The sequence below is a fragment of the Vidua macroura genome, chromosome 3 (genome assembly GCF_024509145.1).
Source record: "Vidua macroura isolate BioBank_ID:100142 chromosome 3, ASM2450914v1, whole genome shotgun sequence".
Lineage (NCBI taxonomy): Eukaryota > Metazoa > Chordata > Aves > Passeriformes > Viduidae > Vidua > Vidua macroura.
This window is the reverse complement of record NC_071573.1, coordinates 69850283-69876582: the sequence shown is the minus strand read 5'-3', so window position 1 is coordinate 69876582 and position 26300 is coordinate 69850283. Positions and strand designations below refer to the sequence as shown.

General features: G+C 34.6%; 1 protein-coding gene across 2 annotated transcripts in view; it reads right to left on the bottom strand.

Moving 5' to 3' along the window:
* AK9 (adenylate kinase 9) overlaps positions 1-26300 on the bottom strand; it is a 60861-nt gene that overhangs the window by 2784 nt on the left and 31777 nt on the right. For both annotated transcript variants that reach the window (XM_053972642.1, XM_053972643.1), the window contains exons 19-36: positions 23318-23524; positions 21887-22032; positions 20749-20961; positions 19916-20170; positions 16187-16305; positions 14732-14951; positions 13425-13484; positions 12419-12622; positions 11317-11535; positions 8419-8632; positions 7423-7624; positions 6103-6249; positions 4641-4861; positions 3258-3454; positions 2577-2740; positions 1751-1849; positions 1552-1658; positions 897-1007 (exon numbers count right to left, since the gene is read on the bottom strand). In XM_053972642.1, coding sequence (XP_053828617.1) covers positions 897-1007; positions 1552-1658; positions 1751-1849; positions 2577-2740; positions 3258-3454; positions 4641-4861; positions 6103-6249; positions 7423-7624; positions 8419-8632; positions 11317-11535; positions 12419-12622; positions 13425-13484; positions 14732-14951; positions 16187-16305; positions 19916-20170; positions 20749-20961; positions 21887-22032; positions 23318-23524 — 3105 coding nt within the window. The remainder of the gene's footprint in view (positions 1-896; positions 1008-1551; positions 1659-1750; positions 1850-2576; positions 2741-3257; positions 3455-4640; positions 4862-6102; positions 6250-7422; positions 7625-8418; positions 8633-11316; positions 11536-12418; positions 12623-13424; positions 13485-14731; positions 14952-16186; positions 16306-19915; positions 20171-20748; positions 20962-21886; positions 22033-23317; positions 23525-26300) is intronic.

Below are 26300 nucleotides of genomic sequence, written 5' to 3'. Positions count from 1 at the left end.
GTCACTAGCACATGAAAGAAGTTCTTCCTCACATTCAAGTGATTTATTAGTGTACAGGAATGCTATATCTTAAAGTTGGAAGCAGTCCTACCCAGTGCTAGAAGAAGATAACTTGTTTTCCTGGATTCCTATGGTCAAACAGTTTGGCACTGCATGAGAAGAAGAGATTTCTGCACTTGCATAACCCTTCTGGTTCATCATCCACTACTAATAATGATTTAATGTTGCAATATATGAGCAAAACACTCCTAGCATGGGCATCCTTATGTTAGCAAAGCCATGCTAACAATAGAATGAAAATAGCCTTTGTGAATGAAGCAAACTACAGTATGAAAGCAGTTTGGTGGCATAGGAATTGTACATTTATGCAGGGGCTTACCATGTGCCTGCCCTGTTCAATGGTCTTCCTTACAAAGCTGTGCTAGCAAAAAAAAATCTGTGACAGTTCAAGAAAATTCTGGAGGGATCTGGAAACTACATGAGGAAACACAGGATATGAAGAGCTTAGAAATAATAATTAAAATAATAAGTAAAAATGTAAAATATGAAAGGCCAGGTGAAGTTCACCCAGTGAACAGGTTGGCTTATAAATGACAAAAGTGGTGGGTTGAAAGAAATGTCAGTCTTGCTCCAGAAATCTCCAGCAGTACTAGAAACCAGCCCAAAGCAATAGCAGACCTGCAAACAAGGGCATTGAAATCAAGAAAGCTGGCAATAGTTAAGCTGATTGCAAACTATTAAAGATTATTACATGCAACTGATATCTCTGCCTGAAAAAAACCCAAAGAGAAATTCTAAAAAATAGCAAATATGAACACTGATTGGCTATCTTGTATCAGAGGTCTTATATCATTTATACAATTAGTTATTTTATAGCATGCTATTTTATACACTACCTTTTAGATGGAAGGAGACAAAAAGCAGAGCAGTTTCTTTCACACTTAGGAATGGAAACTTTGGCTTAAGGCTGCCAACTTCATGCAGAGCTTTTATTAGAGAAGTTGCTACTCCCTAAAAAAAAGAAAATTGGTTTAAAAGACCATTACAGAAATCTTGATGAATGCCTTATCCTGTTGTAATGCAGCTCTAACAATACAGGACGATATCTTAAGTTGGTGAATAGTAGAAGATAACAAATTAGTATAAAATAGGGAGGGCTGTGTGAATATTTTTTTTATTTATTCGTGTGTCAAAGTATAACATACTACTCTTAAATTTTTCCAAGTAAGCTTGTGTCTATGCTGGTGTTAAAAGTCAAACCAAAATGTACTCTTACAAGATATGATAAACAACTAAGTCAGAAAATCATCATATAATACTGCAGCTTATTATCCCCCTCTGATGGCCTTGTATTTTTTCCATTAAAGCTACAAACATCTGTTGTTTTAAAAATTGCTCTCAATTGTAACTAAAAAAATCAATTTAATATAATCTCATTAATAAATATAAGACTCAAATGCATTAAAAATTAAAAAAAAAAAACCTGAGTGGGATATGCTAGATATATGATATATATCACAAAATCATGTTTTAAAATAGAAAAGCAAAAACTGGCCTGTTCAAGGTATCCAGGCAAAGGAAGTGTAGTTAGTAGCATAGGCTCTTTTTTTGGAGGCAGTTTATAGGGAAGCTTCAGATTCCAGTACTTCTCTGGTAACCTAACCAGATATAAAGTAAGCATTTTTAAGATGTATAGACATCTTAAGATTGTATGAACATCTTAAGATTAAAATGCAGTTAGAGTATTTACCTCATAAACTTCTGAAGTTTTTCTTCACTTTCAAAAATATATACCTTGTCTTGGTATTTTGCTGCATACTCGATGTTGCCAGGCACCAAAGCTTCGTATCTGAAAAGCCGAAGCAAGAATAACTCATTCACAGAAAACATAAAACATAATTTGTGTGGAGTAAATTCATGAGCTACTGGTGGCCTTCTGGTAATTTAGCAAGTGTAGCAACTACAAAAATAGCAATTGGATCATCCAAATTTCCACTACATGACAGATAGTTACAAGGTTAAAAATCTGATAGAGTCTCTGCCTCAAAATCTGCTTATTAAGGAACTTTTATAGTGCTTCTTTAGAGCTTCTCCATTTAAAATGCCAATCATATTTGTTCAGGAGATTAAAAAGGGATAACATAGAATTGGCTATTAAGGTTCTCCTCTGATGACAAATTCTTGCACACTGAGGAAATCTGTGTCACTTTATGGTAGAGCTTTATGGATCTCTACAAAAATCATAATAGGTAGTTTTGCATCTACTAGGAATTTCTGAGATTTCTTTTAACCTTTGAAGGCTTATGATAGAGCGAATTCAAACTATATCTGTCCATCTTCATCATGAAAGACATCAAGCCAACACCGATTCTTGTAGAACCTGTATCCACACAAGTTTTAAAAGGTGATTTTATCTTGATTTCCAAAGCCACGGGTGCAATGTAGAGAATAGGAATTGCTTTTCCTGTCTAAACCCTGAACAGCATTAAAAAGTACTTTGAAAATATTTCCTCATTAATGCATTAATGTAGGACACTTGTTCTGTAATTCAGATAATGAAAACTCTAGTGACATACCTCTGTTTTCCATCTAGGTAAGTGACTGGACAGTATCCCTGCATTTCAGGCTTTACAGGGAATAAGGCCTTCACTTCTGCTGCAGTCAATTTCTTTGGTAGCATATGTGGGAGAGGGTGAGATGCCAGTGATGATACATAAACCTCAGGTCTGCTCAAGAATTTCTGTAGAAAAAGAAATATTTTTATAATGAAAAAAGCACTGTAGGACTGTTAGTCAAACTCCAGAGGACTGGCTCACACAATTTAGATACCTATTTTTTCTACAATGAAACAGTGTGTTGGCATTGCTGTTGCTCTTGGGTAATTTCTTTTCCAACCTACTCTCAGTTGAAGTAGTCACTATTCACCCACCATCCATCACTATCTACTGCTGTCATAAGCCACTTTCTAACCCAGTCTCTCCACAACAGATAAAGAAAGGAGAAAGATACTGTTTTCAAATGAATGTTTGATCTGTGACAACTTGTAACATGAGCTTTAGTTCAATGGCGTCTGTGCTGTATTTAGTCTGCCTAGGCATTTGATAGCAGAAGTATGCAGAACAAAAGCTTGAATGCTAACAACAGTGGTCTAATTCAAGTTGCATATTACCTATTTCTTTATGGAATCAAAGAATCTAAGCAATAATGTTCCCTCTTGCCATAATCCCCTCCTTTTTGACCTGCTTTTTGGCACTCACTTCCAGTTCTTCCTGTGAAGCCATTCTGTAATAGCGCCCCTGAAATTCTGCAGCAAACTCCAGTGAGGGGGTTACAGAGCAGTCAACCAGTTCACCTTTCTCTGCAAGGCTGACAGGACAGTACTGTCCACACTCCCCCAGCTGACTCTGTAGTTCCTTGGGAGTGATACATAAACCAGCAATGCTGACTGCTTTTCCTGTTAATTAAAGCAATTAATGATAATGTGCAATTTATGAGACATAGAAACATCCAACAATTCTACTCAGGAATGCTATAGTCTAGGAGGTAATTCATAATTTGAAAATTATATAAAATAATGAGAACTAAACCAGCAATTTGGTAATGAAATGAAGTTGTAACTCATTTTACCAATTAATTTTAATAACATTTTTGTAGCATTTAAGAAATATAATAATTATTAATGGTGTGGGATACTCTGCATGCTCAGCTTATTGGTCTGTTCTTCTTATTTATGATTTATTGTTTCACTCCTTTGTGTTACTAAGGGACATTTCAGCTATTATTATATTTCTTTACATTGGTGAAAAAGAGTACAAGGTGTGATGAAAGCCTCCCCTTTTTTCATCTATATCTTGCAAATGCTACAGTCTATCTGGAGGAAATACATTCAAAATCTTGACTAAAATGTCATCTCAAAACCAAATTACTTAAAAATTGTGCTTTTTCAAGCTTGATGTGTAAGCGTTAAGTGTATTTTAATATTTTTGATTATGACTCCAATTTTTAAGATGGGTGCAGCCACAGAGCTGTAAAAGTTAAACCCAAAAGGTGGATATAAGATAAGGAAGTATATTTGCCCTTCAAAGGAATTCTGACATGTACAGACATGTTTAAAAGGCATATTTAATCCTGACCAGTGCCGACAGACAAAAGCTCAAGTGGGAACTGTGCTATTTTAGGATAAACTGGTCTTCTTCCCAAAGCACAGAAATTAACTCAGATGACATATTTAAGCTTATTTCTAGATTTTAAATTAACATCTTCCCTATCCCTCCCTCTTCCTTCACTAACACTAAAGTGAAGCTGCAAGTTAGAGTTCCCCTTGTATCTCTGGGGTACTCTTTGTGATTTACCACCCAGTGTTGCCAGATCTACTATGGACCAAGGACTTTGACTTCCTTTAGCAGATTTCTGTTACCCTCCTCTTTGGAGGATGGCCTCAGATTGCCCTGTAGTTGGCTTTGTCATCACTATTTTCAAGAGATCTCTTCAGGATCTCTGCAGATAAGATTGAAGAATTTAAGGGTACGTATGTGCCCAAAAATTAGCCTCATCCAAAGAAAGGTGAAGTTGTCATGTACATAGTATATTGCAGCTTTTTAAAGAAACAAATATACTGCAAAACTTTGTTTTTCTTTTACCTTCTTTCCTTCTTTCCAGGTATGTCTGGATTTGTTTAACAACCATCTGAACTTTCTGCAGAACGGTATTCCAGACCCTCCATTTGCTATGATTGGCATCAATCACACACCAGTTTTGATGTTCCGTCATATAGTAAGTTCTAATATCATCAATGTGCTGTTTATAGCAGGAATTTTTAATAGCTAGAATCTGTGGGCTGTCATGTTCAGGATAGGGAAGTCTAAAGACAATGAAAAATAACAGTGATTTAAATTTGAGGATTAGATAATTTCATTGAATTTCAGGTGTAAATTCTAGAGTTCACTGTAAGTTCTTTTTACAAAATTTTGCTTATTTGACACTGTAGAACATATTTGAGAAATACAAATTTCTTATGAAGAATACTAAAAGCTACATGTGAAAAGCAGTGTACTTATGATCAGACAGTCCTTCAAAAACAAAGAACAATACTTTTTCTATTTATGTCCCAAATACAACTCAATAATTATTGTTCAAAGGATTTGGAATGTATCAACACATATTACCTGACACTCACTACACAATTAAATGGTACCCTGATATTGCACACTTGATTTCTACTTAAGCCTATGAAATATAATTAGTTCGGTATTTAAAATGAAGTTTAAAGTAAATACTTTCAAAAACACATCATTGATTTAATTTTTTTGCAATGCAAATTGTCTTTAGTCTTTTAGTAAACAATTTAACATTGTACTGATTACTTGATAAAAAGAAAGAGACAAAAAGAAAAGGACAAAATGAAAGAGGCATGCAGTAACGGTCCAAGCTATCTGGAACTTCTTAGAAACACTTCCTCTAATGAGAAACAGGTTCTTACACAATTTAATTTTAAGGTGAATGTTCTGTTCTTTTTCATTCTCTGTCTGCTTATAAACTACTTACTGTTCTTCTTCAAAAACAATCAATGGCTCTTTAAACAGAATATTTATCTTCTCAGAAGAACAAACTGAACTGAAAAGCTTAGAACTGAATTCTATACACTACTAAATATGCATTATTTCCATATTTTTAGAACAACTCTAATTAAATTTTTAGAAGAGAGATTATTACATGAAGTATCAATATCTTTCATGACAATAATTGAATAAAAATAAATTTCAGCAGCAGAGAGAAGTGGTAACATTTGTGATGTACAGTTTCATTAAACCAGGTAAACTAAGCAGTGGGTGCACAGCATTGCACATTTGTAATCTCAGTCATGCAACTGAGGGATCTGGCCAGAGCATACCCCAAACACCTTACATCCCTATTTCTGGTCTATGGAAATCAGAGCATTACAAAGGAGAGGGACTGGTTCCCATGTTTTTCATATGTGGAGTTCAGAGACAGCTGAGTTATGCTCCAGGTTAGATACAACCTCTGGGTATAGCACTGAGGCACATAGAGATATTACAATATCATCTAGAAAATAAAAACAGTTCTATCAGGGAGTATCACTACCGGTTTGTTTTTTCCTTATCCAGCAGTGCTCTTCTGAACACTTCCTTTGTATCCATATCTAATTCAAAGATTTTCACTGGAATGATCCTAGTTGATTCCAAGAGATTTACGTGTGTTCTTGTTAGAGGATATCCATCAATTACAACTCTGCACACAAACAGAAACAGAAAAATAGTTTTGAAGAAACTCACTAAGAAGTGAGTTTCCAATCAACCAGTAAGTCTGTGTGTATTTCTAGTACATTTTCCATGGAGACAAAACTCTACACCCTTGCCATGAAGTTATCACTGCTCTCACTTGACAAGCACATTCTTCACTCCTAAGAATTTATGACCAAATAAAAAAAATCAAGTTGGCAGAAGAAGAAGTAGTAATGAGAAAAGGAAATGCACAAAGGGCAAAAGGTAAGTGGATGGCTGGGACTTATAAAAATGGTGTACTTTAGTATTCTGACACATCAATCATTCAGAAACATAATTTTAACTATGAGAAGTCTCCATGTGGATTGGGAGGAGCAGTTTTTAAAGTGGTAAGTAAAATTATTTTCTACAGTATTTGAAGAGTTTTTATAATCATATTGAAGAAGAAATGCTTTTCATGTATTAGGCAATACTGGAACAAAATATACTGAAACAATATTCCAGGATTTAACATGAAAGAGACGCTGAAAGGATTCTGATCTCAAGCACAAATAGTTTTCAGAGAATATTGCAGAATTGCCTTTCTCTGTAACAATTCTCCTTTTTGGGGAGAGAAGTTGTATTTTGTGAAATACTGATGATAAAGCTTTTTACGACTGCCCAGTTTCAAAGGTGTTTCAGTGGGGGAGAAAGAGCCTAGGATTACAAATGAATGAGATGGAAACACCCACTGGTTTCAGTTCCTTCTTAATAACTTCAGTTGTTAAGAAAACCAGAAAAAAAAAAAACCAAAAAAAAAACTTGAGTACTGAAACAGCCTGCATGATCAAAGAGAATCAGGTATGTCCAAGTTGGTTCTGTAGTTGGTATAAGAGAGACCAAATGGTAACACTCAAAGGATAGTAGAAGATACTGGCTTCTTGATTGAAAAAAAGTAACTGTCAAAAAGTATATCACTTTGATGTACTGGAATATAGTTACTTGAAAATTGCAGAAAATTATGCTTCAGTCTCATTTCCCAGAGCGATTGTAAAAAAAAAATCTCCTTTTGTACAGATTATTTTTTTTAATGCAGAAACCACTGATGTGTTTTAGTGAAATTGTTCTACAGCGGTAATGTGGGAATCCATGGCTATGAAGAGCTGACGTGTCTTGGAGAAAACCCCAAGAAAACTCTTACCCAGTGGGATTATCCACGAGATTTAGCAGAGCCACATCTAGAGCCTGGATGGCCAATTCATCAGGCACGGTGAGTCCTTGGAGAAGGTGTGACTGTACCTTAAGTGCCAACTTGCTCTCTGGCTGGCTGTTTATCACAAACCGGATGGCATCTCCTAGGGACAGGCGCAGGAACCCATAAACACTCGCAAGTCTCCGGGCAACTGCAAAATATTTTGATTTCAAGTCACAACTTTTAGGGTAAGCAACATCACAATCTGGTATATGCACAGGGCATGCAAACACTATTCAATTTAGAACAAACCTCAGCAGATATAGTCAATATTATTAGAGTGTGTTAGCAAATATGCCTTCATTGCTGTTCCTCTTACAGAACAACCCATCAGTTACATTATTTACCCAGGAAATGGGAAATATGCTAAAATTTCATCCTAAATATGAGATAATTTCTTCCTAACATCCTATTCTCAGTAACTATGGTTTAAAATTATTTTTCTCCTCCTCCAGTAAAAGGCAGAAATGTGTGGATTGACAGAGTCATGGAGGAGGAAAGGGAGGGGAGAGGGATGGAAATCTTGGGCGTTTTTTAATCTAGAAATTTCAAAACAGACTGAGGAGTGGGGAATTTGGGGTCCTCATCCTTGATCCTAGGACTATTTCTCCATTTTACATTATCTTACATTGACTCAAAAAAGTAAGAAACAATTATAAAATACTAATAAATAATACAAGGGGTATAAATAGTGTATGTCCACTTTTTCTAAATGTAAGTCCACGTCACTAACCTCTTAAGGATCTAGGATAAAATTCAGATGGAAAATGCATAACTATCAGACTGTCAAATGAGATACCAGAGAATGTAACTAAAAGAATCTGTGGCCAGCAAGAAAAGCAGGAAGACCAATAATATTAATGGTTTATGATTTTTTAATAATAGTAAGGACAGATACAGCTTCAGTTATTAAAAAATGGGTTTTAAATAGATAACTGCTCATACCTGTAGTCTTTCCAGATTTTGGAAGTCCCACAATTGCAATCTTTACTGGCACAGATTGCTTAGGTTTTGGCTGACAAATATATTTGATGGGATTTGTCATAAACATTTCTTTATTTTCTTTACTTGAAAAGAAATAAATATATTGTCGATGGATTACTGGAAAGACTGCACTTTCCTGCCTTTGCTGTGGCTTGATCACATCTCCTTGGCTTAACTGTGTAACATACAAAATCGGAATCAGTTAATTAGGTTTAATAAAGCCTTTTCTTCCTCCATCCCAGAGAAGTGGCTTTATAGGCAGATAGAGGAATACCAACTGTATGAGACAAACCATCAAAGCATTCTAAAATTCACACATATGGACATAATATTTTGCTCAAATCTGACAAACTTCTATACCTACACTTCTTGTTCAAAAATATGAATGATACATTGAAGACAGAAAGAATACTTGCTATTTCCAGTAGGTGGTACCATAACACTTTATGTCTGTCAAGATAGTGTAGTCAGAGAAGAATAACATAATAGTTTCTTTAATTTTCAAAGAACAAAGAGAATAGCTTTATTCCTCAGTGAATTAAACTCACCCGCCTGCCTGCCTGCCAACAGAAAATGCACTGAGAATATTGTATTCACCAGAAGTCATATGTAAATTAAGAAAACGTAAAAAGATATCAATACTTACATTATGGTCAAGTGAAAAACCACAAGATAAGCTGAAAAAGTTCTTGAAAAAATACATGCACTGATGATGAAATCTCTTCAAACACATCAGACAGCCTACTAAAAAGTCTGCAGTGTTGATGGATCATTGATATGTAAGAGATATTTCTGCAGTTGGCAGAAATAGTCACTGAAGTAATACCAGATTAATTCCTTGCACTACTATTCTCTATGGAAAAACTCACTCGTGTCCCTGTTGCAGCCCTTCTTAGAAGAACTGTCTTAAAATGTCAATAAAAGATGCTTTAAAACAAAATGTAGAAAATCAGTATGTAGAAAAAATTGCCCAGACCAGATGGCATTCACCTTACTATTCTAAAGAGACTCAAAAGTGTAATTCTGAGTAATGTGTAACATTGACCTTCCTTCAACAAAAGAAGGAAGGTGGAAAAAATTACCATTTTAAAAAAGTTTTCTCCCAGCAAAGAACCTGGCAAAAATAGTCCAGTAAATCTGACTCTGTATTGAGCAAACTGAAATACACTAAGGAAAAAAACCCAGAAGTTACATGAATACACATCAAATAATGGGGAAGAGCCAACTCAGCTTCTTGTCAAGGAAAATCACAAATCTATTACTATTCTTTGAAGGAATCAGTAAGGTTGGTCTGGTTATTACAACATGCTACTGTGTAGCATTGTCCTGCCAGACTCTTCTCATACGCTTAGGTTCCTACTCCTGGATCAAGTCATTTCAGGGTGTTTGCTCTCAATTTGTGGGATTTCATGAGTCTATTCTACTGCATATCTGCTTCCATTCCCCACTCAGCTCATAATGTTTATTCTCTGCTTATCTAACCAGTTGCATAACTACTTCCCCCCCCCGCCCCCAAATTTAATCTCAAAGTAACTGGAATATACTCAATCTGCCTTTCTACTCCAAAACTTCCAATCTGTAATAAATTTTATAATTTCTATTATTATCCTAAAATGCCCTCAAAATGATCCTATTTCCCTTTCATTTTTATCAGCTTGTACATTTTCACTATCAGCACATCACTCTTATTTTATCCAATAACTTCCTATGACTTCTTTCTTCTAACTGAATTGTACTTTTTGGTTGGTAAAAAAACACTGTATAGAACAAAGGAATGAAGTGGAGAAATGGAATACAAAAATGTAGTGAAATCTGACAGAATGAAGTGCAAAGACTAGGGTTTAGAGAGTAATTGCAATTAAACACAAACTGTGGTTCAGTAGTGGTAAATGATGTAAATGTAGACATGTCTACTTCTATTAGTATGCACCTAGATTATTAGATGCCAATTGATGCAGCCATGAAAAAGAATGAAGATTCTGATCCTAAGGTTAAAGAGAGACAAATGTGATCCGGAACAAGTGAAGACCCAACATGATAACATGATATATATAAAAGGGAATCAAATTGTTTGATTAATTGGCATAGTAAAATGAAGGCCAAAGTATGTTTCCTTCAGGGCTTTTGTGTTTTCTGTATGTTGTTCACTGGACTTTTTTTTCAACAAATCTACCTTTTTAATTTTTATTTACTCACAATCCAATCAGCTTTTATTTCTAGCATTAAACCAAAAGAATTACCTGAGAACATTTCTTTTCCTACCTTGGGGATAGTGATGAGTACTTTCTGACCTCAACTTTCCAGATCTCTAGTAAAATACCATGGAAATAGATTTGTTGCTCTTCAAAGATTTTAAATTTTGACAAGAAAGAATTAGTGCTAATGAACTAAGTACGTCTAATTAAGTACCTTTTTTTGCCACTGCTAGGTTTAGTGGCCAGTTGTGAGTGTGGCTTCTTACAAATTCATACTCCAAATCCTTTTACTTTGTTCTCACTACTATTGGAAGGTTTTAAGACCTTCTCTGTTGTCCTGTGTTTTGTGTATCATTAAGAGTTACGCATTTCTTTCTGACTCAATGCCACCTTTAATCATGTCACCAATGATAGTGTAACAAATTTAACTTAATGCTTCTCAGCCTTAAATTAGCTGCAACACTAAAAAGACCAACACCTTTTATTATTAATGGTTGCTGTATTTTGAGTATATTCAGTCGTGTAATTTTGATTCAATCATGTAGTTTTCATTAAATATTTCTGGTATTAGTTGCTACTGTCTGATAGCATCTTTTTAATGTGAAATACATTTTTAAAGAGTGTCAGCTCTTGAAAACATTCTTCAGCCATTTAAGAACATTACCTTGATTGGATCCCACTGACCAAAAGAACTTCGCAATTTATATGAGAAAACTAGCATCTTCTGTGCAAGTGGCAAACTTATTGGGTAACATTTCTCAAAAATGCTCCTGCGGTTTTCCACTAGGGATTTCAGCTTGCTGTATATTTGGTAGCACACAACACGAGGCTTCCGTCCCCCATTGATCTCAACTGGTGGTATTAGTAACTTTTCAAGTTCTTCCTGGTTATGAAAACATAATGAAATATTAGAATCATAAATGCAATCAGATTTTAAATAAAGATTGATGGCAAGATTTTCTGTGAACTATCAAGGATTTCCTAAGCATGCTCTCAGTCAACATAAATCAGCAAAGTTTGGTAGGAATTAGTCTTCCTGTCCACTGAAGTTTAAATTTCTGTATTAGGTGTCACACTGTTACAATATTGTATTATTATCTGGTTTTGTAAACCTTCTGTCTGGTCAGTGGATAGAGCTTCTTCTAATTCATGGTTAGTTTATTTCTGAAGTGAAATACTTCGTAGATAATAAACAAATGTCTCTGATCTACCTACTGCCTTTGATGTGGCATTAGCATTGCAGATATCTGGTGTTAGATGAGGTTCTCGCCATAGGCAATTGCACTGATTTCAAGAAAATTATGTCACTAAGTGTGGGAATGGTGCCAAACACCTGGCATCTTAACTGAGATTAGATTTGGATTTTTTCTTTACATTTGGTTTCATCACCAACAAATAGGATCTGTATTAAAAATAGATCTGTCTAGTAAGAATTTTGCCTCAAAAATTATTTTGAAATACTGTTCATACATTCACAACTCTCTAGGTTGGTTACCTGGGTCAACTGACCTATCAAAAATAAAATTACACCAAGACTGGATAGGTCTACCCAAAAGCTTTCTTTTATTTTTTTTTTTCTCTCTACTATATTAGTTACATAAATTATATACTCTTTAAAGTTTATACCTTCTTAGTACAGTCATCATCATGTTCACATACTTAGATCATGAGTATAGCAGCACAGTTATTTAGGCACTATAATTTTTAATGTGAAAATAAATATGGAAATTCTTATAATTTAACAAAATAAGCAGTGGTATCAGTACCTGCACACTTTGTAATCTTTCTACTTCTAATTCAAACTTTTCTGAAATTTCATTTTGCATGCGCTCAACAGCATCTTCTTCATTTTCTTCTTCTTCTGGTTCTTCCTCTTCATCTTCTAAAAACTCTTCTGCGAGTATAGCTTCAATATCTTCATTTTCCTCCTCCTCCTCAGTAGCTTCATCATTATCCTTATCTGCTAAAGCCTATAAAGAGAAAATATTTTGTTGTTTCATGTCTATGATACAGATATTTTGAAGGAACATATGGTATTCTTGTCTCTTTTTAAATTAAAAAAGCCATTAATTCAACAAAACCTCATTTTGGGGTATCCTTTATCATATGCAAAAAATCTAGTAAATTCTAGAATCTTATTTCAGAAGAAAATACAGCAGTATTGCATAGTGCATACAGTGAAGCATCATACCACTTCCAAGAGTACTTAAAAAACCTCAGGAGCTACACTGCAGTTTTGATGAGTGTTTTTTCATACATGGTATTGAGTTTGAGAGGACTTTGTTATAAACAAGCATGTTTGATGAAAGTGTAGCTGACAGAATATCATGAACAGTCAAGTAGTACACGAATGCATTTATAAATATATTATGTAATTGACTTTGGGCAGAAATCCTGGTACAGTCCTATTCTGGATTAACCATGGATTTGACAGTGTACTTAAAGGCACATGCCTAATTTCAATTAGTGGGGCTACTCTTATGCTTACATATGATATAGTTTAAACACATTCATAAGTATTTTCCTGAATTTAAGCACATATGGAGAATTCTTTTAAAATAGTTTTTAGTCTTCATGAATCTATAGTTTCTAAAGCAATTCAAACATAATATAAAATTATTTTTGAAAGTTGAAGTTTCTTAAAGTCTATTATAATTTTACTTTTCTACACTGTCCTGAAGTCTGTGACTAAAAGCTCTAGAAAATTCTAGAATGCATTCTGGTATGAATGCAAATGCTTCTATTAAAAACTGTCTTGTTAGGTTTTCTTACCTCCTGCTTCTTCTGTTGTTCTGCTAAAAGTTCTTCCCTTCTTCTGGCAATCATCTCATTCTGTTAGTGAAAAAAAAGATGTAAAAAGTCTGATGATACTTCCTGATAAAAACTCCCCTCTGAAAACTGGTAAGGTAACCTATAATCAACTCTTCTTTTTCCACCTTAAATTCTGTTCCAGTTGGTTCTAATGTTAAAAAACATTACCTAGAGTTTGAAATGTTGCAGACCAGATATAACTCTCTACTAGGCAAACTTGTAAGAATATTTTAGAAAAACTAATTTGGCAATTTCTGAGATTGATATTACAAGAAAAAAAAGACTGTGATTCTTATCACACTGAAAATATAGTAATAGGTTGATTGGTAAATTACAGAGTTTCTAAATTTATAGGTGGTTTCTATAGGTGGTTTTCACCCATTTGGCAAAGGGGTCACTGAGTATGGTAGTAAATGTGTTGTGTTCCCTTTGACTGTTTAGAGATAGTAATGGTAATGTTTAATGTTTAGATAGCAATGTTTAGAGATAGTAGATGGTATTGTATGAGTCTTGTCCCAGATTCTGTTGTCCTAACTTCCCATGTGTCAGCTGCTCTGTAGTAATTATGCACAGACCTTTTCTGATATTTACATGTATAGTACTTCCTCACTTTTATAGAAAATGAGGAACCTTTAAAATATTACATGTGTCAATTGTAAATGTCTGCATAGAGGCTTCAGGTTACCTCAACCATTTGTAACCTCTTCAACAGTAGGCACAAATTCTTTAGAATGGGACACAGAGCAGCTGCAACAGCACTGAGAATGTGGCTTAGAGTTACTGCATTCCTGTGCAGAGTATCAGAGTTGAGAACAGACACACTCCCTGTATGGTACTGAAGTCAGTCTATGGGAGATGCTGATAACTCAACAGCACATGCTCAGGGAATCTGGGATGCAGCAGTACTACAGTGTACAAACTGTCTGTTTGATTTTTTTTTATTGCCATATTCACTCCCTCCATGGGCTTGCCTTTTTCCCTGGACTTTCCAGGACTGCCATTTATCTGGCAGCACGGCTACTTTTTTTGGGCTGCAAGATGCCCAAACTCCTGCATGCATTAATTGCATAGAAGAGGAAAGGAGCCCTAAATTATTTTTGGTTCCTATGGTAAGCCTAGGAATGTTGTGAATGTGTAGGACTGTTTCTTCTGGCTCCATTACCTGTTACTCTCTGTGCTCTTCACAGCTTTGGGAGTTTCAGAATCTGTGTTCAGACCTGTCCTGTAGAAACAATACCAAAAAAAATGGCATAGGGCTGAAAACTTACCCTTTGTTTTGCTTTTAGTTCCTTTAGCTTCTTTTTATATTCCTTTTTTTTAAGCTGTTTGTCTTTCCATTTTTTCAGACGTGGAGGAAAAAGACGGTTAAGAATGTCACCTTCTTCTACTTGAATATAAACTGCAACATCAGGACAGAGTCCTCGTTCTGACAAATAGCTGGCTTCATCTGAAGTACGAGGGAAGCCATCCAGTATAAAGCCTGTGGACCTAATTGGAAAATAACACCTTTAGTATTATACAGTGTAGTTTAAAGTACAACACAATGAACATGTAATTGAAAAAAACCCCACAAAACTTCCCATATTAAATGCATATATTAGGAGCACAATTTGAAAAATACTTTCAGCTAGTATATTTTGACAATGTAAAATTGATATTTTGCTGTGTATTTTGATTAGTGTACTTACAAATTTCTTCTGAGGTTTTAATGTGCAACACTTAATATTTTAAAAGAACTTAAAATTAAAAATCCAAACCTAATTGGGTCCTCAGACTTGCTTGTGTCACTCTAAAAACAATACTTTTTAGGCATTGGTCTCAAAAAATAAAAGGTGTCCCATACACTTTTATGGTAACAACTTTCCAAGAAACCTTGTGCCTGAAAATTTATGCTTCTTCTGTAGTAAAGGATGAGAAATTTGCCACTCAGCATGACTTCTGTTTCTCTTCCTGCATATGTTAACAACAAGTCAGTTATACCTATAAAGCTCTATGGCTTATTGGAGCGCTTACAATTTTGAATTAGACAAGTAGTTATGTAAGGATGAATGTTGTATTGATAAGAAGCTAGTATTTATACCTATTACTTTAGACTTTAATAGGATACATTGTAAAATTGCAGAAAACCAAAGAAGCTAGAAGAAGTGGAAGTGGAGGAAAGAACAAGTAGCCCTGAATGCTGTGGGGAAGAAGAGTACAACACAGTATAGTTTATTAGTGTAATATATTGTGATGTGATATAATACAATACAATAGAATTTAATACAATATAATATTACAACATTATGCATAATACTGGGTAATTTTTTGTCTTGGTGCATTCTTTTTTTCCTAGAACTAATCTCCCTGTTTTTACACTGTGTAGAGAACTATTGTCCCCTATCTGTAGTCAGGACAAAAATTATATAAAAATATAAAAGGTTTGTTTTCGTATCTATCCTGTAAGACCATGAAAACTACCCAGCTATTTAGGAGATTTAATCTAATTCAGGTGTGCCAAGTACTTTTGTCCAATCCTGTGTGCAGCATATGAAACATGATATTATTGTCAAAATATCAATTAAAATAATACAACAAAACCAAGACTGACAGGTAGGTCATTACTCATAAAAAGTACAAGAGCATTGAAATAATCTCTGTGATAGTAATTTACAATTGTGGACACAATGGATGATATACTTCCTAAAATTAATTAAAGAAAGAGAGAATCTAATTACAGTTACCGGAATGGCTCTTTCTTCCACCAGTCAGGAACAATCTTATCAAGGACTTCTGGAGGCAGTTCTGTATTGTCCATTAGATTTGCTTTGATTGCCTCTTCCTCACCAGTTAATTCCACTTCCTTTATGTAAAGAAAATCCACCAAAAAAACAAAACAAAACAAAACAAAACAAAACAAAAAACAAACAAACAAAAACCAAACAAAAAAAAACAAAAAAACAAACAAAAAAAAAAACCACAACAAAAAACAAACAATCAACAACAACAAAAAAACAAACCAGAAAGAAGTATCTACTTGACTTGGCACGTTTATTGTTTTTGGTTAAGTAGGGTACTGTCTTCATTTGACTTAAACTAGCAGAAACAAACTCATTTGCCATATTGCATCATACTATGTTACACATTTTAGGCAATTCCCTAAAATTAGGGCAAATGCTGCTGTATGAGTTTTAATGAAACCTAAAATCAAGCACAACTGTTAAGTATTTAATTATACATATGCTCAATTCAGAAGAATAGAAACTGAAATGAGCACAGTTTCTCCTAATTGCCTACAAGCAGTTTTCTACTTGGCTATACATGTTCCCACGCTGGAAGACTACTTGCACTACATCAGAATGTTTTTTCACTTTTTGAAAGCAACAATTATATTTGGATGGATTCCAAAAATTATGTTGAAGAAGGATATGTAAGGTTATTTGGTATAGGCAGAAGAACAGATACCAGATAGATAGCATTGTTCTATACAACAGTAGTAGTATTAATGGCTAGTCAAATGCAGAGTATTCAAATGACAGACCAAAATACTAAATTATTGTGCAAAACCGTTAAGGTTTTTTTTCCCAGAATATCTAACTGTGAGATTGATATGGTTGAGGATGCATTTCTCATAGAATGGCTTCCTGACATAGACTGTGGTAAAAAATATTGAAAAGATGATATATGTTGGTGGTTCTGGATTAGTTTACATAATTCATAAATTAAGAATCAAAATGTGTCTGATATCAAAAGGCCATAGCTGAATAAGAATTCTTATGCCTGACATCTATTCTGATAATATAGACAAAAGAACTTGAGAATATGCTGGAAGTCACAGCTCTAATACTGTGTATGTGTAATATTTTTTCTGGTGCCTGATACAATATATATATAAAAAGATGTTTGTATGACAGAAGATGCCTAAGTAGACAAAGTGCTAGCCATATTTGCAACACAGAGGTATCTTGAAAGAAATGTGTGAAGTGGGAGAAAACAGTAAAACATATAAAAATGTATCCCTGACATTACCACTGCTAAAGAGAGGTAGGAATGGTGTTTGCATCTGATAAAAGAGAAGAAGCATGAGATGTATATTCCAGGTAGAAAAAAGAGAACACAGAAATCACAGAACAGTGATTTGAAGGACAAGGTTTCCCCCCGAGACCTTTCAATGATGTGGTACTAAAACCATCACGATGATATCTTTTTGCTGAACTTCCTACACTGCATAGTATATTTTTATTTGCCTGTAGTGGTTTTTGCTTTGAACATTATAGCTGACCTTAAGCTTTGACAGATAAATGTCTACTGTCTTGTGCCAAAGTGAATGAGAGCGATACAATGGAATTTAATGCAATTTTGCAGAATTAGAGGGTCAGTGGGTAGTCAGATAGTCCAGTTGTATTCATATTCAGAGAAATGCCTGGGAACTCTACAACCTTGGAAATTATCCTCTAGAGTTTTGTGCAGGGATGAGTGAATGGATTTCTAAACTAAACTGAAATTGTATGAGCTGTGCTTAGGTCACACCATCAGATGAAGCAGTTTAAAAGGAGTATGAGAAAAAGAAATACTAAATCGAAGATTTTTTCCCAGCAGATATGAAGATGACAAGGAAAAAATAATAACAGAAATGCCTTGGTGTAAGACATGTATTTATGCCAAAGAAATAAAATTGAGTGAGATCCAGCCATAACCATCAGTGCCAGAAACACTTGCCATATTTTGGCTGTGATGACCAAGTTGTAAGCTGACTTTTCAAAAGAACCCCCTCTTTGATTTTGATGAAAACCTGGATTTTTCTTCTGCCATCCATGATTTTGATCTGTACTGTATCTGTGATGAAGCATTTCTTTCAAATATTACTTGCTCTTGTATTATTTCATCAGAACACTACCTTCCAAGTTATCAGGGACCTGCTCCACATCTTTAACGTACCTTTGGCAGCTCTTTCATCACCTGCAAGTGCACCCCATCGACCTGTATATGTCCAGTTTACAAAAATGATCCCAAATTTAATCCTATTCTGTTTTTGAGTAGTACCATTTTTTTACCCAGGCTTTCCTGTTAGACACAGAGCCCTCTAGGCCACAGATTAAACTGTACTTGCAAAGATCATGTTTCAGTGTCAGACTCATATTTTCTAGATATTTTACTGCTGTAAAAGAGCAGAAATAAAATTATATTCAGAGGCCTCATTATTTTCCACTTCCACTGGGTGCTCATCTTCCTAATACTGTGCCTGAGTATTGTTTCTGTACGCCTCCTCCTCTGTAGTCTGCTGCCTCTCCTGCCTGCTTCCTTAAATCCTGTAGTAGGAAGTGTTTGAAGATCTTTAATGACTAATAACTTGAGGGAACTTGGCAGATATAAAGGAGCACACACTAAAAAAAAGGCTCTTAAAATGTGATGCAGAAACATATTTCTTCCTGAATTTTTGAGTGTTGAATAAATCCTTATTTCTGTTGTGTGAGAGATAGATTTTCAGTTTTTTACTACATATTTTTGAAAGATTCATATGCTGTGTACCTGTGGTGAGACTTCTCCACATAATGAATGGCTTTTATCATATCCATTGGTACCTAAGGAATTCATTTGCATTAAAACTTTGTGGATTTTTTTTCTCTCAACAGACCACTGCATAATAAAAGAAAATACTATCCCAAATAAACAGTTAGGTAGAAGTTTCTTCTTCAAAGAAATTGCATCCTATAAGAGATAGGGTTTAGAATGTGCATTTATAAGGATTTTAAGCCAGTAGTCAATCTGCTTAAGCAAAAGTACTAATTTTCTGAAAATTATTATTCATTAATAATTCTACCAGTATCATGAACATACAGCTATTTGAAACATTTTTTTAGTTAAGCTACAAGGCATGCTTTATGCTACCCAAGAGTTGGTTTATTTTTGTGGTTTGAAACTACTGCCAATAGGCAAAAAAAACACTAAAATCCAGGTTAAGAAAACTATTGCATTAAAAAAATACTAGCTTACACTGTTATTAATGATAAATAGTTCTGATTTTTTATGAGGGATGATCAGATCAAAGGGTTGGTAGAGGCATTCTATTCTTTTGCTCCAAGAGAGTGCAAAGAGCACAGCTGGGAACATTTTTAAAGTCCTGTGCAGTTGGAACACACGCACTTGACTGAATCTGTATATTATAAACACTTACAGGAAACCATCCCATTATTATTCTGACCTTGACCTTTTTTCCCCCCCTCAGTTGGTCTTCCATTAGGCATTTAGAATCTATCTCTAATATTTAGAAAAAAACCCTGTATATAACTCCTGAAAATATTTTTGAAGAATGCTGGTGATATTTATAAAGCATTGTCATGAAGTATTATTTCTAAATTTAATCAAGTATTTAATTTAACATAATTTTACAATTTTTACAATTTTATAAGGAATTACCATTCTGGCCAGAAAATGGTTATTTTGTGTATGGATGTATAAAATATTATTATTACCTGTTTGGTCTTTTCTGTTTCAGTTTTAGTTATGGTCTGAGAGAAGTCTTCCAGTTCCTCTGGTATTTTATTGTCATCTTCATGATCTTCATCAGAAGAGGGCCCAACTTTCCTTTTAGTCTTGGGTAAAATCAATTCCTGTAGATATTCTTCAAATTGAATATGGAAAATGCCTAATTTGTCTGTTATCTCTCGTGCACAAGTAGTTTTACCTGCTCCATGAATCCCAAGTAAACACACCCGTAAAGGAGGAGCCTATGGGAAAAAAATGGAATATTCTGTAACATCTTGGAGTATACAGGGCACCCACCCCCTACTGTTTTTCACTTCAAAAATATAATGATTAAAAAATTCATCAAAAACCAGTCACATACTTTTGTATTTTAATATTACCAGAGTTTCTATTGCTGTTATAACCAAACTATCTGCTCTCTGGAAACACCAAACAAATCTACTACTCTACTATCAGCAGGTAAAAATGAAACTTCATTAGACAGGTCTGGTAAATCTTCCATTCTTTTGCCCTTTTTCAAGTTATAAAAAACCCACAAACCCCCCAATATTTGTAATTTGTTAAACACACTTTAAGATTATCATAAGTCTTTATAATCTTCCTCTCTTTTCCGCTGTATTTGCATCATTAATTCAATGTGTTAACACAAATTTACATTAAAAATCACTAGGGAAGCCATGTGTTTTATTTGCTTCAAGGGCTTGCCTAATATATTGTTACTTAGGAACAAATCAGCCGTAATAAACAAATCTAAATGGAAACATAAAGTAGTTATTTTAATCTGCTATTATCTGCTTTAAATAATTTTTAAGATTCTCACTTGTAGTGGTTCATTGTGAGCTACATACTCCTCAGGGTTCTTCAAAAATTTATCTCTGTACTCAGAAGTTGAAAAGTAATAAATCTTTTCTTTATATTTAGCTGCGTACTCCTGGAGTCCAGGATAGAGGACAAAGTTCTCTTTCAGACTGACTGGACAAAAGTGTTTTGTGTCTCCCATATGCCTTTTCTTTTGCTTAATTGTTTCTTCATCCTGAAAATATGAAAATTTTAAAGAATTCAGGAGTTTACTTAGATTAAGTAGATCAGATTAAATAACACCAAATATATTAACTGACAATTGAATTAGGGTGGTTTTCTCAAAACATTTTGCATGCTGAAAATAAGTCTATGAAAAGACACACTTTTTAGATTCTGAGTCAGAAAACACACTGTCCAAGAGAATTACTGAGAAAAGAATTAAATTTAAAATATCATGAATATCATAGTTAGCCATTGAGGACCAAAATTAGGGTAGAAGTATCTATGATAAAATCTTTCCCTACTGTGTTTTTGAAACTGATCTGTTTAAATGCAGACCTCTTCAGAAAATACAGTGAGAGCCGGTGTTATGAAGTCAGATTACTTATCCAGTAAAGGTAATTTCTAAAAAATATATTCAATACTGCTCACTCAGTCTGTAGATATCCTGTACTGTTAAATTTTGGGATGGGAATCTTCCAATATAGGATGAAAATAGAAAGGCAAAGGTAGACCTCTACTTTCATTAAAGTGGGTGTGTGAAAATTATCAATATCTGAAATGGAACAGGACTCTGCATCTTCTGATGCTTACATGATGGCTCATGGAATCATTGGAGCTGACAGAAATCAAAGTTCACATTCGTTTCTTTCATAAAACCCTTCCTTGCCATTGGGCAAAACTAGGTACAGTCATTCTCTCTATTAGCACGGGGGTATTTGAGCTTCTTGCTGTAGTAAAACTACTATCGGCCACAACACAGAAATGTAGTGAAAGTGTTCTTGAAGCACATGCTAATATTTATTTTTTAAGAAGGCTTTAACTGGATTAAAAAAAAATCAGGATCAAGCAAAATCTGTCGTCTCTGAGGTTATGTTCAAACTCAAAATAAAGGAGTTATAATAAAAGCATAAATAGATAAAAACTGGCATGCTTACTTTTTCCTCTTCTTCCTCTTCCCCTTCCTCTTCCTCTTCTTCACCTTCCTCTTCCTCTTCCTCATTTTCCGCTTCAGCATCCAGATCTTGTGCTTCCTCCTCTAAGTCTTCATCAGATAATTCCCAGCCATAATATTTAAAAGGTTCTGAAAAGGTTAAGGGTTTTTTTCTGTTTTAATAGTTATCCTTTGGCTATACCAGAATATATTCTCTTTGTCCATGAAAGTAGGCGAATACATGGAAGAAAATATTTCCAACTGCATCTTGCGTTTCTTCTACTCACAGAACGAAATGTTCTCCCCAGATGTGGAAATTAGTATATTGCATCCTCCAAAAATGGAAATTCTACAGGTTGTTTTTGGTTGAAGTAAATTGTATTTTCAATGGGAACTTGTATTACAAAAGTATTATACAAACAAGTGCAGATAGTACCATTCTGTTTAACAGTTATTTTTTTTCCTGTTACTTGTTGGGAAGAATCATCACTCAAATTTCAGTTTATTATAGAGCCAGAACAATAGATGTTTTGGTTAATAAAACACTTGATTTGTAGTGATAATAGGAAAAACACAGTATTATTTATATCTAGTGCTCAAAATTCTGCAAGACCACACAAATGAAGAAATGTAATTTGCCACAAAAATATTAATTTAAAAATAATTAATGTAAAATTAAATTTTGAAATACAGTCTGTGCAGGTGGTTAGGTGTCGCTGTCGAGCAGGACGGGAACAGAGAACTCTAGATCAGAAGGCAAAGAAAAGAGCTCTGATTTATTTCAAATATACCGCTCTATATATAGAGGACATTGAGAAGACTAATTTCATTGGTCTTAGAGTAAAAACGTGTCACACCATTGGTGTACAGTGAATGATGCACAGTGGCAGAACATATCTATAAACAATGTGAATGACAAGATAGATTAGAGAATTATTTACATTCTTTCCCAACTCTTTCCCAGGCTCTTGCCTGGTTAGAAAACCTTTCTCTTTCTCTCTGACTGAGCTGAGAATATCCACAGTTAGGATAGATTATTACACATCCTGAAAGTCTCACTCACCCAATGAATATTACACATTCGTGAACTTTCACTATCCATCCATGTCTCAAACCAGTATCCTGGCATGCACAGATAGAACAAGTAATCATGGAAATGTGCTTTCAGAATGTTTAGGGAGCCATTATGCACTTATTTGCATAGCTACATTATATATATATATATTTCAAATATATATATTTTCCCCACTCTTAGATGTCTGAAAGGCTGCTATTGTGCTTTTCAGCTCAGAGAACTCAGAGAACACAATATGACCGTCTTCATATCAGTAATATCAAACTGAGTATAACCTACTCCCTAATTTGCTCATCACATGAGCTATCCAAAATCCCTCTTGATAGTTGAAGTGCCAATCACATAAACAGTATTACTTACTTTCCATAACCAGCACAATTTGATTAAGCAGACTTTCTGGTGTTTGCTCAGCAATCTCTAAAACAACCACCTGAACTTGAGATGACTCCCTGATTTCTGATTCCACTTTTTCCCAATCATTCATGAAAAGGTCAATCTTCATTTTAATTGTTTTCATTTCTTCTGTATCTGGAAAACCATCCTCTGCAAACTCAGGTTGCATTATTTCTGAAAATCAAATAATGTAAAATAGGCAATGCTCCTCTAAATTTTTTTACATTTAAAAACTATCATTATGCTTTAGAACTATTTTTATATTGCTCAAATATGGTGGCATACCTTTTAATGCTTCTTCCTCCCCATAATTATGAATTATTACACTAGTAGTTTACAAAGACACTTCATAAACTCCCAGTTTAATTATATTGATACTCTATACACTGAGGCTTCTCCAGGAAAATAAATGAGGTCAAATTGTTGAACTATATTTACATATGGTTATTTAAATCAGCATTCAAAATAAATATGACTCTTTCTGCAAAGAAATACAATACAGAATATATTAATCTAAAAAGTATGATTCAATGATGAACAGCTTTTTACAGACTCTCCGTATTGTCATGCCTCATGCCAATATGGGAAAAATCTGAATGAACATATAAATGAAAATAAAGTTTAAAAATCTTATAATGACTTCCCTCTCTAAATACTGGAACTGGGAAACTCTCACAGGAAATTCTGGCTTTAATGAAGCCATGTCTGCATACAATCACTTGTTTAGTAATTGAAAGAGAGAATATTTTAATCTCTTAAGAAACATGCAGAAATTTGTAGTGTCTGTTGTTTAAGATCAGTCCAAGCCTGCTTCCTAACACTGTCTCACAGAAAGCTGACAGGAGGTAGAGACTGAAAGGATGAACTAATATAAATAAGAAAGTCACTGGTACTACACATTGTAAACATGACAAAACCATGCCAAATGTGTTGTCATACTCTGTAAGCAAATGAACAAGGGGTTAGTTTCTTCCACCACAATTTCTTGCTAAAGAAGACAGATGGAATTAAGAACTTGATATTGACAGCTGATGTTGAATTTAAAACTTGATATTGACAACAGATATGGAATTATAAACTTGATACTGACACATTAAAAACGGTTCCAATTAGGAGCTAGACAGGGCTGCAATTACTATCCATTCATACATTGTTAGACCCTGAAAGTCCTGAGACAAAGTCCTATCTCAGCTTGAAGATGATACCCAAGTGCCTTTATGACTCCATAAGACCTTGTCGCTGACAGCAGGGATGTGGTGTTGTTGCTGCTGTTCCCATTCTCTGCATTCATTTAATTTTCAGCTTTGACTGTCTTTTTTTTCTTGTAATTTTTTTTGTGTTCTGTTAATAAGTGATGTCAGCTAACAGACAGAAAAGCAGTTGAGAGCAGTGAGTTAAATGATCTGATATTACTCTAAGTTTGCTGGGACTTACAGCATATGCTGTGCTTTTTTCTTGCCAGAAACAAAGATACAAGAAAAAAAATTATCAGTGAATGCAATGATTTTCTATTTCACCAAAATTTTCCCCTTCTCTTGTTGTTCCTGTCTTGTTTTTAGTTTGAAAGAGCATGAACAGATTTTGACACAAGTAACAACATGCTCGGTCTATTCCAATGAACTTCAACAGATTACATAAAAAAGGACCATTACTACTGTTCTTCCTTATGTAACTTCCTACATGAATAAAGCAGAGGTATTACTAAAAATGAAAGTCTTTTGTAATGCCTTATATGTAAAAAGCTTTGACTACTTTCCCAAAAATACAAAACCTCAAAACATTAAACCCCCAATGCTTTATGGTCACTCTCTAGCATTAAGCAGGCCAATGCTCACTCTGTCAAACTGCAGCACTCTAACATTCATTCTGAGTTTTTCCCTGAAAAATCCAAACAATTTTTCTGGCTTATGAAGGGTTAGATTGCCCTGTTACAATTTTCTTCATTAAGAAAATATATTTTCTTATGAATCAAATATCTCTCAATCTCCTCTTGTGGACTGTTGAAGAAATTTCCAAATGACACATTTAATTTTCCAAAATAGAGCCAAAAGGCAAAAAGTGTTTAATGTAGCAGGGTTTCAGTGATTAGGTACCAGTAAGATTTGGCAGGAAACAGATCAAAACGTAATGGTCAGAGTAAAGATGCTGCCTAATTTTTGTGTAACATTCTACCAACTAAAGCATCACCTCAAAGTGCCAGTATCAGCTGGGATATGCGAGTGCCTTCAGAACAAGGACCATATGTAACACACCTTCTTTTGAAATTCCTTCATGGCCCACTAAGGTTGGTCCCTTGCTAGTTTGCTACTTGTGCCTATTTCTACAAGTCCATACATGAAATCAGGCACTTTAGAGGTACTGTGGGAGCTTTGGGTACTGCAATGTCTACATCTTTTAAGGGTCTGTATCCCAATGTGTAGCTCTCTAGAAATATGCTACATTTCTAAATACTTACATGCTTTTAATAATTTTATTCTTCTGCTTTTGATGTTGAAACTTTTATCCTTTCAATATCACCATTTACCTGAACTATATCCATGATTAACTGAGGTTTGAAGCAAGTTGGGCTCTCTATAGCAATTCATGTGCTGCCTGAGGGACCTGAGGACACCCCCAGGCCTGGCTGTCCCTACCCAGCCCCTGGGGTTCCCCCCACCTGCCCAGAGCCCAGGACCCCTTGTCAGCCCTCAGGGCTGTCAGCCATTGCTCCAGCAATACCATTGCACAGCCAAGGTAAACTGCAGAATTATTAGCAAATAAGCATTTTGACAAGTATTTTTTGTGATCTTTTATAATAACCAATACTTAATACATCTTCCCCCCGTTTTTTTTTGGTTTAGTTTTGAACAACATAGCTATTAGACTGACACCTTTGTGGCTAACCTTCCTCTTATTTGATTATTAGTCTAAACATAAATCAAAGTGCAAAAGGGAATATCATTAAGGAGAG